Raw genomic sequence first — 16,151 nt, forward strand, 5'->3', positions numbered from 1 at the left:
AATTTAAATATAAAATATATATTTTTTTTAAATATATATATTTTTATTTAATATTTTTTTTTATTTTGTATCTGGCAAGAGGTGAGGCGGCGTCCCTAGCGCCCCTATGGGCCGGCCGCCACTGCACATATATATAGATACGTATCTATATATATATATATATATACACACATATATAGATACGTATATATACACATATATAGATATATATCAACAGTGCAATATCTATATATATATATACATATACATATGTTGCACGGTTGGAGGACCCTGTGACCTACATTTTTCATTGCCATATCTACACTGTAGCTAACGTGCACATGACTATAACAGCCTTGAAACTTGAAATTATCAAAACTGCATTGTCTCACTGAAACAGCCCTAAAAATCCCAAACTGCCTTTAAAAAAACCCAATTCCGTACAAACTACTTCATATAGGGACTAGGATGTGAGGGGTGAGGAGGGGGAGGGGGGACTAGGATGTGAGGGGTGAGGAGGGGTAGGGGGAACTAGGATGTGAGGGGTGAGGAGGGGTAGGCAGGGTTCTTACACCTTTTCCAAAGTCAAATTCAAGCACTTTTCAAGCATTTTCAAGGTGCATTTTCCAGCTTTTCAAGGATCTTACAGCTGTTGTAAATTACATATTTATATACACATACTCAAATGATTATTTCCCTACCTCACATTAAATCAGATGTTCTTTATGCTATAAACAACCACATGTATGTTTCGTGATAGCCTTCTTCTTTCATTTCATTTCAAACCTTTATTTATCCAGATTGGTCCCATTGAGATCATAGATCTCTTTTTCAAGGGAGCCCTGCAGCATATAGATTCCACATGAAACATAAAACAATAAAGGACATTATACATTATATTTACAGGATACATAGTTATAGACATTTACAAGAGCCCATTGTATCGGCAAGCATTTCATTTACCCTAGCTTTAAAAACATGCAGAGGAATGAGATTGCTCAGTTTCAATTCTTGCTGAAGATTGTTCCAAGCAAGTGGAGCTGCGCACATAAAAGCTGTCTTACCTAAGACAGTCCTTGCTCTTGGCACATCTAACAAGACCACATCATGTGACCTCAGACAATAGCTGCTTGCAACTCTCTGTGTTATCAGAGAGCAGATATAATACGGGAGTTTACCCAACAAAGCTTTATAGATAAAAGTGTACCAGTGACTGAGCCTCCGTACAGAGAGAGATGGCAGACCTGCCTTGGTATACAGTGTACAGTGATGTGTAAGCGCAATACATTATTGATTACTATAGTCAGAGGTAGATGGTGTACTTTCCCTCCACTACATGTATTTAATCCCTTTAGTTACTTTACAGATCTGGATGAATGATTTGAAATATAATCAAGTGTTAAATCAGACTTTAGTTCCACCTGGAGTAAATCCACCAGCTACCCTGCAGTCTACAAAGTACTTCAGACTAGCTGCACCTTCACCAGCTACCCTGCAGTCTACAAAGTACTTCAGACTAGCTGCACCTTCACCAGCTACCCTGCAGTCTACAAAGTACTTCAGACTAGCTGCACCTTCACCAGCTTTGAGAACACTTTCATGATCAATCATTATAAACCACATCATATATATTATTCTGAAATGGACCAATCGGCACAACGACTACTTTTACTGTCTTTCACTATATTTTGATGAGAATACTTTTCTACTTTTACTTGAGGAACATTTTGAATGCAGGACTTTTACTGTGACAGAGTATTCCTACACTCTGGTACTTCTACTTTACTCAAGTACAAGATCTGAGTACTTGTACTTTTACTCAAGTACAATATCTGAGTACTTATTCCACCTCTGGTAGTGTATTAGTCTGAATTGTAGCCACAAAATCATGCAGAGCTGCATAAAAATAGCCTCACAATGGTAACAAATGGAAAATAATATGTACAAATGTGTCCAATGATTTTAGGTAATGTTGACTACTCAAGACACCTGACTTAGACATCTTCAAAGGAAGACTGTGTTCATGTGTTCATACATGGGATTAAAGCAAAATGTAGTTTTACTTGTATAATACTTCAATTTTATATAAAAGGCCGTTTGTTTTCATGTTTTCAAATAAACAAAGTCTTGGCTTTCAGAATATTAAACTTGTTTCGGCAAATTCAGATGATAAATACAGCTTTGAAGCTTCGGCATAATTACAAGCAGAGAACGGAGTAATGCAACGTCACAGCAAGCAGAACAACAGCCGGTGTTTCTTGTGAGTGTTTCCCCGGTGCACAAACGCAAAAATACACAAACACACTCGCGAGCTCCCCCCAGACCAGTAATACAAACGAAAATGTGTCTTCAGGTCAATGTGACTGATTTCGATAGAGCAAGTCACATTTGGTTTAGGCACGAAACATACCACCAGTAGAAATACATCGCTTTCAAAATCGCTCTGTGTCGAATCAATAGATTATATTTCATGACTATAACACGAAATGCCGTTAGAGCTTCATCCTCTGAACACCACACGATGGCGACTGTAACGCACATAACATATGTACGCTCCTCTGAAAATGATTGTCCCCTGCAATTATTATTAACCCTCAATCGAGTTCGCTATTCAGCTCGCTAACGTTAGCTTAAACAAACGTAACATGCAACGTTAGCCTAATCTAAAATGCTCTACTACGGCGTACCTTCATGGCTCGTCAGCGCAGACTCTCGCATCGTTATGTTGCACACTTTGCAGGAGGCTACTCGTGGGCTTGACCCTCGTCTTAGCCATGGCTTGTATTTGTCTTCTGCTAGCTAACGCTCGTTGAAATGGCAACCTCCTGGCACACAGTCATCTATCACTCCCATCAGAATGCCCAGGTCACAGTTACACAAACACTTGCAGGTCGCGCGCATAGCGCGGGAAGGTGCAGCGGAGCTGTTTTATGTAGAAGCGAAGCAATTCTTTTCTTTTAATCTAAAAAGCGAACTATTCAGTCAGACAGCAATTTATTGTAAAAGTAAAGCATTTACATGTTCAAGCACTTTATCTCAATTTCAAGCACCATTTCCAAAATTCAAGCACTTTCCCAACCTTGAAAACACCACGTCAAATTTCAAGCATTTTCAAGGATTTCAAGCACCCGTACGAACCCTGGGTAGGGGGAACTAGGATGTAAGGGGTGGGGAGGCGGGAGAAGGATGTGACATCAAAAACATTTAACATTTTATTCAAGACAGCTGCAGAGCTACTCACAGAACATTTAAGCTCAGAAACTATTCAATACAAAGATATCGTTTTACAGTTAAATTAAAGAATAAAAAAGCTCTTTCAATTATTACCCAAACACAACTTCAAAGGGGCTTCCTTATAGTTAAAGTAATTAAACAATTAAAAGACAAGATCAATCAGTCATTGAGATCTTTAAATTAGTATTATCAAAACACACACAACTTCCTTAAAATTAATAAAGCAATTACACATTAGTTGCCACGCCAACAGGTGATCAGACACTCATCAATGGATCGACATCAACGTTTGAATATACCATAAAACAAAACCTCATAAACATCAGACACCATAAACACGTCATAGAACATGACACCTGTCAACACACGTCAAACAAATATTAGACACCTGTCAGTACACCAGACATCAAAGGTTTATTAGGGGGTCGTAAATCATAGCTATACATACTAATGTGACGGAAAGGTTATGGATATAATTACTTTCATCTGGTTACAATGTGACAGTTATACAATGTTTTACTCTCTGGTATTAATTAACCGGTTTACATGTTTTCCTTATTGTTAAAACTCCCTGCATATCTCCAGAGGCATTTCCTCATGATGACAGCGGGTAAGTACGATCTAGGGAGAGATTCCCAGTTAAGAACCCTAAGACCTGTTTTCCTCTCTGGTGCTTTTATATCATACCAACAGAAGCAGAAGCGAATACACACAAACACACCCATGTCAAACTTTTGTTTGAATTATTTAACCCAATATGGAAACCTCCTCAGTCTCTGGTTATAAATGTTGCCGGTTCTGGTCCTCCATAGTCCTCTCTTTACTTGGACGAAAGATTTGTTTGCAGTCTAGTTATCGCATTATATACAACTTACTGGGACTTACCCAGAGAGTTTGAACCTAACAATAATCACTGTCTTCAGTCTCAGGTTTAGCAGACACTCCAGGGTTGTCCTCAGTCTCTGGTTGTAAATGTTTCTCTGGATCTGAGTTCCTGGCTGCTTCTGATCCGCCACAGTCCTCTCAATCAGCTTCTGTTTCCAGGTGTTCAGCTGAGCTGCTGGCTGGAGGCTCTGCCTGTCTGTTCTCCTCACTTTGAGTTTGATGAAGCTGTGAGGACTGACGAGCAACACACTTATGTCTTTTGACATGACTACTCCAGGTGAATATTTTGTCACAAACACTGCAGCTGAATGGTTTCTCTCCTGTGTGGATTCTCATGTGGCCCTTTAAATTTCCTCTCTGTGAAAAAGATTTCTCACAGACTGAGCAGCTGAATGGTTTCTCTCCTGTACTACGTCTAGAATCACTGACAGGGTCTTCTTTATTTCTCTGAGAGTTTGAACCTGGTTCTCTGGTCTTCTTCCAATCAGCACTGTCTTCAGTGTCAGGTTCAGAAGAGTCTCCAGGATTGGCCTTAGTCTCTTGTTGTAAATGTTTCTCTGGATCTGAGTTCCAGGTTGGTTCTGGTCCTCCACAGTCCTCTCCTTCAGCTTCTGAGTCCATGTGTTCAGCTGAGCTGCCGGCTGGAGGCTCTGCCTCTCTATTCTCATCAGTCTGAGTTTGATGAAGTTGTGAGGACTGATGACCAACACACTTATGGCTTTTGACCTGATGACTCCTGGCGAATCTTTTGCCACAAACACTGCAGCTGAATGGTTTCTCTCCTGTGTGGATTCTAATGTGGCCTTTTAATGCTGATCTCTGTGCAAAAGATTTCTTACAGACTGAGCAGCTAAATGGTTTCTCTCCTGTGTGGATTCTCATGTGGCCCTTTAATGCTACTCTCTGTGCAAAAGATCTATTACAGAGTGAGCAGCTAAACGGTTTCTCTCCCGTGTGGATTCTCATGTGGCCTTTTAAATATCCACCCTGTGTAAAATACTTCTTACAAACGGCGCAGCTGAATGGTTTCTCTCCTGTGTGGATTCTCATGTGGCCCTTTAAATGTCCTCCGTTTTTAAAAGATTTCTTACAGACTGAGCAGCTGAATGGTTTCTCTCCTGTGTGGATTCTTATGTGCTCTTTTAAATGACTACTCCGTTTAAAAGATTTCTTACAGACTGAGCAGCAGAATGATTTATCTCCTGCACTACATCCTGAATCACGGACAGTGTCTTGTTTATTTCTCTGAGAGTTTGAACCTGGTTCTCTGGTCTCCTTCCAATCTCCACTGTCTTCAGTGTCAGGTTCAGAAGTTTCTCCAGTGGCAGGTTCAAAAGATCCTCCAGGGTTGTCCTCAGTCTCTGGTTGTAAATGTTTCTCTGGATCTGAGTTCCTGGCTGGTTCTGGTCCTCCACAGTCCTCTCCATCAACTTCTGTTTCCAGGTGTTCAGTTTGTTTGTGATGAAGCTGAGAGGACTGAGGTTTCTCTTCATCATCTTCACTATTCACAGGGACAGGAGTGAATGTGGACTTGGTGATATCAGCCTCCTCCAGCCCTTGAAGCTGCTCTCCCTCCTGACTGCTCCAGAGTTCCTCCTGTTCCTCTTTCATGTGTGGGGGGGACTCTGGGTCCTCCTGGTTCGGCATATGCTGGTTTTGATTTCCACCTTCCGTAAACAATTCCTCTCCCTGGTGATTGCTGTTAAATGTTTCACCACTGTGGAAAAATGTCAAAAAGCTTAAATCTGACAGGCTTTCACTGCTCTGTTTCCAAAAATCATCGTCTTCTCTGTCTCCAGTGTCAGGTTCTGAAGAGTCTCCAGGGCGGTCCTCAGTCTCTGGTTGTAAAGGTCTCTCTGGATCTGAGTTCCAGGCTGGTTCTGGTCCTCCACAGTCCTCCCAATCAGCTTCTGTTTCCATGTGTTCAGCTGAGCTGCTGGCTGGAGGCTCTGCCTCTCTGTTCTCCTCAGTTTGAGTCTGATGAAGCTCTGAGGACTGAAGACCAACACACTTATGTCTTTTGACCTGATAACTGTGTGTAAATCTTTTGTCACAAACACTGCAGCTGAATGGTTTCTCTCCTGTGTGGAATCTCATGTGGGCCTTTAAATTTCCTCTCTGTGCAAAATATTTCTCACAGACTGAGCAGCTGAATGTTTTCTCTCCTGCACTACGTCTTGAGCCAACACACTTATGTCTTTTGACCTGATAACTGTGTGTAAATCTTTTGTCACAAACACTGCAGCTGAATGGTTTCTCTCCTGTGTGGATTCTAATGTGGCCCTTTAAATCTGATCTCTGTGCAAAAGATTTCTTACAGACTGAGCAGCTAAATGGTTTCTCTCCTGTGTGGATTCTCATGTGGCCCTTTAAATGTCCTCCGTTTTTAAAAGATTTGTTACAGACTGAGCAGCTGAATGGTTTCTCTCCTGTGTGGATTCTTATGTGCTCCTTTAAATGACTACTCTGTTTAAAAGATTTATTACAGACTGAACAGCCGAATGTTTTCTCTCCTGCACTACGTCTTGAATCAGTGACAGGGTCTTGTTTATTTCTCTGAGAGTTTGAACCTGGTTCTCTGGTCTCCTTCCAATCTCCACTGTCCTCAGTGTCAGGTTCAGAAGAGTCTCCAGTCTCAGGTTCAGAAGAGTCTCCAGGGTTGTCCTCAGTCTCTGGTTGTAAATGTCTCTCTGGATCCGAGTTCATGGCTGGTTCTGGTCCTCCACAGTCCTCTCCATCAGCTTCTGTTTCCAGGTGTTCAGTTTGTCTTTGATGAGAGGACTGAGGTTTCTCTTCATCATCTTCACTCTTCACAGGGACAGGAGTGAATGTGGACTTGTTGTTATCAGCCTCCTCCAGCCCTTGAAGCTGCTCTACCTCCTGATTGCTCCAGAGTTCCTCCTGTTCCTCTTTAATGTGTTGGGGGGGCTCCGAGTTCTCCTGGTCCAGACTGGAGCTCCACTCCGGCTGCTCAGGGGGAACCTCTTCTTTAACCACCACCAGCTGCTGGACGTCTGCAGGAAACAGGAAACACATATTCATCAGAATCGGTAATATTTACCCAGTAGGTTTACACATACGAGACATTTGCTTTAGTATATGTGGTGCATACAAAGACAAAGAAAGAAGCATCTTAGCAAAACTAAATAAAATACAAATAGGATTGTTATGACAGCTATTTAAAAAAAACTATTTTAAAACTACTTTGACCAATTAACAATATTTACATGTGACAAATACTATACACTTTATTTAAAGTGGAGAACTGTGCTGATTTAAAAGAGGAAGTGTGCAGAACAGATGTGCAGCATGTGCAGGATTTACAATTGTCAAAAGACATGTTGTTGTTGACATGATGACTGTTACAACCTTCCAAAGGCTGGAACAAACAGGGAGGCCACACAGAGTTAAATGCCAAATATATGTTTATTTAACAGGTTATAGAAGAACACCTCTGATGAATAGTGTACGTAAGAATTAGACTGTCAGTAGTGTGAGCAGTGTGTGGGTGTGTGGAAGGGTGTTGTCGCATGTTGGAGGGTGCATCAAACCTAACACAGGCTGTAGGCTGAGGTTGCTGCAGCATGCCAGGATCTGAATCAGAGAGTGATCCTTGCAGCTGGGCAACCTTTATACCTTCTTGTGGCTCCGCCTCTAGATGGGCGGGCACAAACAGGACGACACTCCCAGTACCTGCCAGAGGACAGCACGGCAGGGAGCACAGCCAGGCAGAAGGGGGGAGGGGTCGTCACATGACTAAAGGTCCCATGTCATGGCCATTTCTACTGATCATAATTCCATTGTTGAGGTCTACTAGGATAGATTTACATTGTTCAATATTCCAAACTCACATTGGTTCCTCAAACAGCATGTCTGTATAGTTTGTGTATTCTCTCTCTGTCCTACACGCCTTGTTGGAGCTCCTGCGGAGTATTGCGGCGGAGAAAAGATAAGGCTGGATGAGTATGTGTGTGTGAGTGAGGATTAATCCACAGAGCTGTTACGTCACTATACCCAATACGTCAGTATACCCAAGAAGACAAAAATGGAAAAAGAAAGATCTGGAACGAGGCATTCTGGGGCATTATAGACAGGTCTTTTCTGTGTTAGAGTTTTACTCGCTACAGGGAGTACTTTGAAGGTTTGTGACTCTGCAGACCGTTCACATGCAGACAAACCTTCATAACACACAGGGAACGGGTAATAACCGGAAAAGCATGACATCAACCAAGATGGCTGATGGTGTGTGTCGTGGCTCGGTAGCTCCTGGTTCAAACCACCGGCCTCGACTAAAACCTACAATATACAAGACTGTTGACGGCCTAGTTATTGTAGAGGATGAGTTACTCAACTTCCTGGTGGTTCAAATTAAAACTATGACCCAGGACGAGCTAGTCCTTGTAGCCTCTAACACCTTCGATTCAGAATGGATTGATAATTCTAAAAAGACGTTGTTTGAACTCTGTCCTGAAACCAAGCAGTGGTGTGTGGCCTTTAAAGGCAACCAGAAGGATGCAAACAATATCAAAAGCTGTCTAAAAGTGCTAAAACATCCCCCGTTTTGTCTCCCACTACCTGGATGAGCTTCCGCCTGTTACACTTAACAACCTGGATGTGTCCAACCTGCTGAGCAAGATGGAGCGACTGCACAGTGAGGTTTGCGCGTTAAGACAAGTCGTGGAAGATCAGGCAGAAATCGGTGAGGACCTGCGTGCTGTGGCTGCGACCATGGTCAGCAGAGTTGCTGCCGTAGAACGCCAGTTGGAGCCGAGTCGTGGTGGAGGACTGGCTGTACCGAGTGACGCTGAAACCGCCTGTGGGAGCGCTCAGGGCGATGGCCAGGATGGTGCGGTGTCGGTGAAGGATGCGAGCCCCCCCGGCTCTTCTGCTGATATATATCCCAACTGTGTTGACCCGGTTGCTGCATCAGGGATCGTGAGTGCCTGTGTGAGCCCTGGAGGAACTGCTGTAAATTGGCAGATATGGAGTCAAGTTGTGAAACAGGGCCGAGGTCGGAGGAATAGGGCCGAGGGCCAGTCTGCCTTATCCAAACAGCTTGTTGGGAAACCTGAACGGAGGATGCCTAAGCCTATTGTTGGCACTGCTGCACAAGGGAATATAAAAGTGGTCCGTACGAAGTTGGTGAGTGTTTTTGCTACCAAATTCTCGCCAGACCTTGATGCTGAGACACTGTCTGAATATCTAAGTGAAAAACTTGGCCGTGACGTTAACTGTCACCGTATTGACACTGCGAGCAGCAGATATAGCTCGTTTAAAGTGTGTGCTGAGTGCAATGAAGGTGCGGAGATGTTTAACCCAGAACTCTGGCCTGAAGGCTCGGTTGTGAGGCGATACTATGAACCACGTAAAACGGAGGTGATGGGGGCTAGCAGAGCTAGACCTTTTGCTGGTGCGAGGGTACTGAATGGGGCTACGGCTGAGCTGCTTAGCTAAACGTTATGCGGGTTGGATCATTGAACTGTCGCAGGCAGCGCCTGGGCAACAGCGCTGCTGATAGGATCCGGCGTGCAGTGATGGACAACTTGCTAGAAAACTGTGACATTTTATGCTTGCAAGAAACTTTCTTACCAAAGCAGGACTTGGGAAAGTTGAACTCTCTTAATGACAATTTTCACGGGCTGGTGAGTCCACTACGGACCTATCTCTGGGAACAGTGAGAGGAAGGAGAGCAGGGGGCGTGGCTACCCTGTGGCACAACAAGCTGGACGCGGTCATTAATGTCATCAGGCTTGAAGTTGACTGGTGTATTGCTGTACAGATCCAAATGAATAACAAGGGGTTTAGCATTCTCAATGTATATACACCGTATGAGTCACAGCATAATGAAGATGGATACCTGAACAGACTTGCTTTTATACATTCTTTTATGGCTGATAATCATTCCACCAGTGTTTATGTCCATGACATTTTAAGATCAATTGAGATTGTGTATGAGGCATCAATGTCAGATCACATTCCTTTTGTAATGTCACTAGATCATGATAGTCTCCCTGAGATGTCTCAGGAGGTTAAAAATGCCTGTACCACTAAAGTGGACTGGTCCAAGCTCGCAAATGAGGATAGGCTATTGTACTGTGGGAGAACTGATGTCCTATTGAGTGATGTATATCTACCCAAAGTAGCAACTCTGTGTATTGATGTGGGTTGTAATGAAAGCTCTCACGTGAAGACCTGTGTAACATCTATGATTGTATTGTGGGAGCTGTATGGGAGGCCAGTAGACCGTGCTGTACCTACTCTAGGAAGAGACACAACGTCAAGCCAGAGTGGAATAAACATGTGGCTGATCAATATGCTGAAGCTAACCCCTAGTTTTCACCGGGTCCGTTCTCTTCCGGTTTACAGGCACTGTGTAAATTATATATATATTAGGGCTGTCAGTCGATTAAAATATCTAAATCGCGATTAATCGCATGATTGTCCATAGTTAAATCGCGATTAATCACAAATTAATCGCACATTTTTGATCTGTTCTAAATGTTCCTTAGAGGAATATTTTTCAAGTTTGTAATACTCTTATCAACATATGCTTTATGCTAATGTTTATTATCATTTGAACAATGACAAATATTCTCATGAATATTAAACACAACAACCTCTGAACATTACAAATATTCACCTCAATTCAACCTGGAACCTCTTTCATACAATAATACAATACAAATGGTGTGTGTGTGTGTGTGTGTGTGTGTGTGTGTGTGTGTGTGTGTGTGTGTGTGTGTGTGTGTGTGTGTGTGTGTGTGTGTGTGTGTGTGTGTGTGTGTGTGTGTGTGTGTGTGTGTGTGTGTGTGTGTGTTGGATCGTAGGAGCTATGTGCAACTCAAGGCATATTATGCTCGAACGGGAGCTGCCTGGACGCTGCAATCATGTTGCACTATCCGTGCTGAGTGTGCTGACTTCTCCTACAATGTCCCGCTGTCTGCTTCCTGCATCAAGTCAAGTGCTCGGCGCAGTTGTGGCGAAATGTCGCTCCTCTGTTTTCATTTAAACAGTTCCTTATATCCGTTAGCGCAGCTAGCTAGCACCAGATGCTAACAACAACAATGCACGTAAGGTCTCTCTCTCGCTCGCTCGGGCCACACACACACACACACACACACACACACACACACACACACACACACACACACACACACACACACACACACACACACACACACACACACACACACACACACACACACACACACACACACACACACACACACACACACACACACACACACACACACCACACACACACACACACACACACACACACACACACACACACACACACACACACACACACACACACACACACACACACACACACACACACACACACACACACACACACACACACACACACACACCCCCTCCCGGTCCTCCCGATGGCCAGTCGGTGTCTGCCGGTGAGCGTGGAAGTGTGGTCTGCCACAAGCGGGCGGCAGGAGCGGGGCTGTCAGCATCAGCTTGTAGATGGTATTTTAAACTCGATGCGCTCTGAAGCTACGGGGCGGCCGAGGAAAAATAATACACATGCGTTAATCGCGTTAAAATAATTAGTGGCGTTATTTTTTTTTTGCGTTAACGTTGACAGCCCTAATATATATATATAGAATAATTATGATGATGAATGCATTTTTGAATATATCTTTGATTAATGTCGTTTATAACTGAATATTACAATTATTATTAACTTTGTCTGTACAAAGTAGCCTGTCCAGGAAATATGCCCAAATCAACAAAAATTGCGAGCCGGCAGGTAAGACACTCCGCTTCTGAAATGCTTCTGAAACGCGCCCGGTAGGGTATGACACCGGAGGAGGCCGGACCAAAACCGCGGCGCAGATCCTGGATCTCAAAAAGCTTACGAATGCTAGATATAAATATGCAGATCGTTATGTCAACAATCAATCAATCAATGTTTATTTATATAGCCCAATATCACAAATGTTACATTTGTCTCAGTGGACTTCACAGTTTGTACAGAATATCAGTATGACAATACGACACCCTCTGTCCTTAGACCCTCACATCGTACAAGGAAAAACTTCCAGAGAAAACCCACAGTTTAAGGGAACATGGGAGAAACCTCGGGGAGAGCAGCAGAGGAGGGATCCCTCTCCCAGGACGGACAGACGTGCAATAGATGCCGTGTGTAAATTGAAAAGATAATACATTTGCAACATAGGTAGACCAAATGTTTGGAAATGCATGTGTGTATAACAAACATACAGAAACATTGAGAGCGGATTCTATGGCTGAAAAGCTCATTCATAATGATGTGACTGGCTTCTGGAAGGAGGTGAGAGCTCTGAACGTCGTTACTGTGTACCATAGAGGGACTATCTGGAGCCCATGACATAGCTGAGTTGTGGAGGCAACATTACTCTACTATATTTAATTGTGTTAAAAGTGACCCCTCGTGATGGCGTGATCAGTTGAGTTGTGCAGAGGTAAGGTTGGTGCACAGTGGAAATTCCTATTTGACTACTGTCAACAAAACAGTTGCAAAAACCATCGGACGCTATGATGAACCTGGCTCTCCTGAGGACCCCCCCGGGAGAGGAAGAGCAAGAGTGCAATAAGTGCATTCACTATTTTAGCAGCTTTTTCTGACATGAAATCTAAATACAGAACCAGACTGAGTGATGAACTATTAGAGTGAGCCTAAGTGGGTCGAGCATTCACCTCTATGGTGGGCTCCATGCAGAGCCAGTCCTCTCACTAACTGTAAAAAAGAGTGAATGCACTTATTTTACACATTACATTGCATTTAGCTGAGGCTTTTATCCAAAGCGACTTACAATAAGTGCGTTCGACCAACAAAATACAAACTTGAAGAAAACAGAATCATAAAGTACATCAGGTTTCATAGAGCTAAACATTTCAAGTGCTACTCAGCTGGCTTTAGAGGAGCCAGTCCTTTGTTAGTATATAAGTGCTCTGTTAGTAGTTCTATCGCTCGAGGTGGAGTCGAAGGAGATGAGTTTTCAGTCTGGAAGGTGTGTGAGCTTTCTGCTGTCCTGATGTCAATGGGAGCTCATTCCACCATCTTGGAGCCAGGACAGCAAACCCACGTGTTTCTGCTGATGGGAACTTGGGTCCCCCTCGCTGCGAGGGTGCAGCGAGTCGTCTGGCTGATGCAGAGCGGAGTGCACGTGCTGGGGTGTACGGTGTAACCATGTCCTGGATGTAGGAAGGGCCAGATCCATTCGCAGCATGGTACGCAAGCACCAGGGTCTTGAAGTGGATTCTAGCAGTTACCGGAAGCCAGTGGAGGGAGCGGAGGAGCGGCGTGGGGTGGGAACATTCAGGAAGGTTGAAGACCAGACGAGCCGCTGCATTCTGGATGAGCTGCAGAGGTCGGATGGCACATGCAGGTAGACCAGCCAGGAGGGAGCTGCAGGAGTCTAGGCGTGAGGTGACGAGAGCCTGGACCAGAACCTGCGTGGCTTTCTGGGTCAGCTGGGGACGCGTCCTCCTGATGTTGTAAAGCGTGTATCTGCAGCAGCGGGTTGCAGCAGCGATGTTTGCAGTGAAGGACAGGTTGTTATCCAGGGTCCCACCCAGAGTCCTTGCAGTCTGAGTCGGGGAAACAACAGAGGGGCCGATGTTGATAGTCAGGTCAAGAGTGGGACAATCTTTTCCCGGAAGGAAAAGCAGTTCAGTTTTGTCAAGGTTGAGCTTGAGATGATGAGCGGACATCCACTGAGAGATGTCAGCTAAACAAGCAGAGATGCGTGCGACGACCTGGGTCTCTGAGCGGGGAAAGGATAGGACTCATTGGGTGTCGTCAGCGTAGCAGTGGTATGAAAAACCATGCGGGCTAATGACAGATCCGAGCGAGTTTGTGTACAGGGAGAAGAGGAGGGGACCAAGAACAGAGCCCTGAGGGACCCCTGTAGTTAATTGACAAGGGTCGGACTCAGACCCTCTCCAAGTAACCCTGTAGGTGCGGTCTTTGAGGTATGAGGTGAGGAGGGAAAGTGCAGAGCCTGAAACTCCAAGTTCTTGGAGAGTGAAGGAGGATCTGATGATTCACCGTGTCGAATGCAGCAGACAGGTCCAACAGGATGAGGACAGAGGAGAGGGAGGCTGCTTTAGCCGTGTGCAGTTCCTCAGAGACAGCAAGGAGGCCAGTTTCTGTGGAGTGACCTGCCTTGAAACCAGACTGGTGCGGATCCAGAAGGTTGTTCTGATGGAGATAGCAGGAGAGTTGTCTAAAGACAGCGCGTTCAAGTGTTTTAGACAGGAACGGGAGGAGAGAGACAGGCCTGTAGTTTATAACATCAGACGGGTTGAGAGTGGGTTTCTTTAGGAGAGGGTTTACTCTCGCCTCCTTGAGACTGTTTGGAAAGTGACCAGAAGTTAGAGAAGTGTTGATGAAATGGGTGAGAAACGGTAGAATATCAGGAGCGATAGTCTGAAGGAGGTTTGAGGGGATAGGGTCCAGAGGACAGGTGGTGGGGCGGGCAGAGGACAGGTGGTAGGGCGGGCAGAGGTAATGAGGGTAAGAACCTCACTTGGCGAGAGAGGGGAAAAGGAGGTTAGTGTGCCGGTTGAAGGTGGCTCAGGTGACCCAGCGGTGAGTAGGGGTGAGTCAGAAAAAGAAGAGCGAATATCATCAACCTTTTTTTCAAAGTGGTTAACAAAGTCGCTTGACAGAAGGGAGGAGGGGGGAGGGGCTCTGGGGGGTCCAAGAGGGAAGAGGGGGGAGGGGCTTTGGGGGGGTTCAAGGAGGGAGGAGGGGGAAGGGGCTTTGGGGGGGTCCAGGAGGGAGGAGGGGGGAGGGGCTTTGGGGGGGTCCAAGAGGGTGGAGAAGATGGAAAATAGTTTTTTGGGATTGGAATAGGAAGATTGGATCTTATCTTGAAAGAAAGTGCTTTTTGCCTGAGAGATGGAAGCAGAGAAAGAGGAGAGGAGAGCCTGATAGGTTAGGAGGTCGTCACGGTGTTTGGATTTCCACCGTTTCCGCTCTGCTGCCCGAAGGACGGTTCTATTAGCACGCAGTGCGTCATTTAGCCAGGGAGCAGGAGGGGACTGACGAGCCTGCCGAGATGTGAGAGGGCAGAGAGAGTCCAGATAGGATGAGAGAGGACAGAGAGAGTCCAGAGAGGATGAGAGAGGACAGAGAGGATGAGAGAGGACAGAGAGAGTCCAGAGAGGAGGAGAGAGGACAGAGAGAGTCCAGATAGGATGAGAGAGTAGAGAGGAGAGTTTCTGCAGCAGAGTTTGGAGGCAGGAGTTGGAACGAGTCAAAGAAAGGGAGGGCTGAGAGCACCGAGGAGGCAAAGGTAGAGGGGGAGAGGGAACGGAGGTTGCGGCGGACAGGTGCAGGATGAGAAGAGATTAGTTTGTTATGTTTGGAGAGGGGTAGAGAGAATGAGATGAAGAAGTGATCGGAGGTGTGGAGCGGGACTCAGCAGTGAACTTCAGCACGGACTCGAAGGTACAAAGACCCTTTTTTCATACTCTACAAAGAATCAAGAAACCAATTGGTTTAAAAAGATGAAGTATTGACTATAACACACTGATATACATGCCATTAAACATTACCACATGCTGGATCACATCAGTGCAGTTGGGTGTTCTTTCCATGCGAAAGGTTACATTTAGATGTTAACAAGCAACATTACTTTTTTGGCCAGCTTTCTTATTTCAATGTATTGAAGGCAAAGGTTATTTAACACACAGTGAGAACTGCTACTATTTATCTCTGTATATTCTGTATATGTGGTATTTCAGTGAGACACCCGAACAGAGCAAGCTTCTACAGTTGCACTTAGTTTTGATAACAGATAAATATTATTTTGATAATAAAATATATTTGAATGTTGATTAACTTCATTCATAATCTGATTGTCTTTGTAGCTCACTGTTGAAATTTAAAAGACGCATAACAATTAAAAATGGAGTATATGTAACACCTCGTTCATAAATAACACACTTGCTCTGCAATAATGTCATGTTTTATGTTTCCTGTCATTTCTGAAAGGACAGGCCTGAAAGACACGACTCAGCATTTCTCCTTCTCCGAGGGTGAA

At 44.6% G+C, this 16,151-nt stretch overlaps 1 protein-coding gene across 2 annotated transcripts in view; it reads right to left on the minus strand.

Annotated features, from left to right (window-relative positions):
* Window positions 1–3,178: 3,178 nt before the first annotated feature.
* The window catches only part of LOC117441582 (zinc finger protein 271-like), a 450,813-nt gene continuing 437,840 nt past the window's right edge, over window positions 3,179–16,151 (minus strand). For both annotated transcript variants that reach the window (XM_034077647.1, XM_034077648.2), the window contains exon 3: window positions 3,179–7,112. In XM_034077647.1, the coding sequence (XP_033933538.1) occupies window positions 4,237–7,112 (2,876 nt within the window). In that variant the 3' untranslated portion in view covers window positions 3,179–4,236. The remainder of the gene's footprint in view (window positions 7,113–16,151) is intronic.

The sequence above is a fragment of the Pseudochaenichthys georgianus genome, unplaced genomic scaffold (assembly GCF_902827115.2).
Source record: "Pseudochaenichthys georgianus unplaced genomic scaffold, fPseGeo1.2 scaffold_180_arrow_ctg1, whole genome shotgun sequence".
Taxonomy (NCBI): Eukaryota; Metazoa; Chordata; class Actinopteri; order Perciformes; family Channichthyidae; genus Pseudochaenichthys; species Pseudochaenichthys georgianus.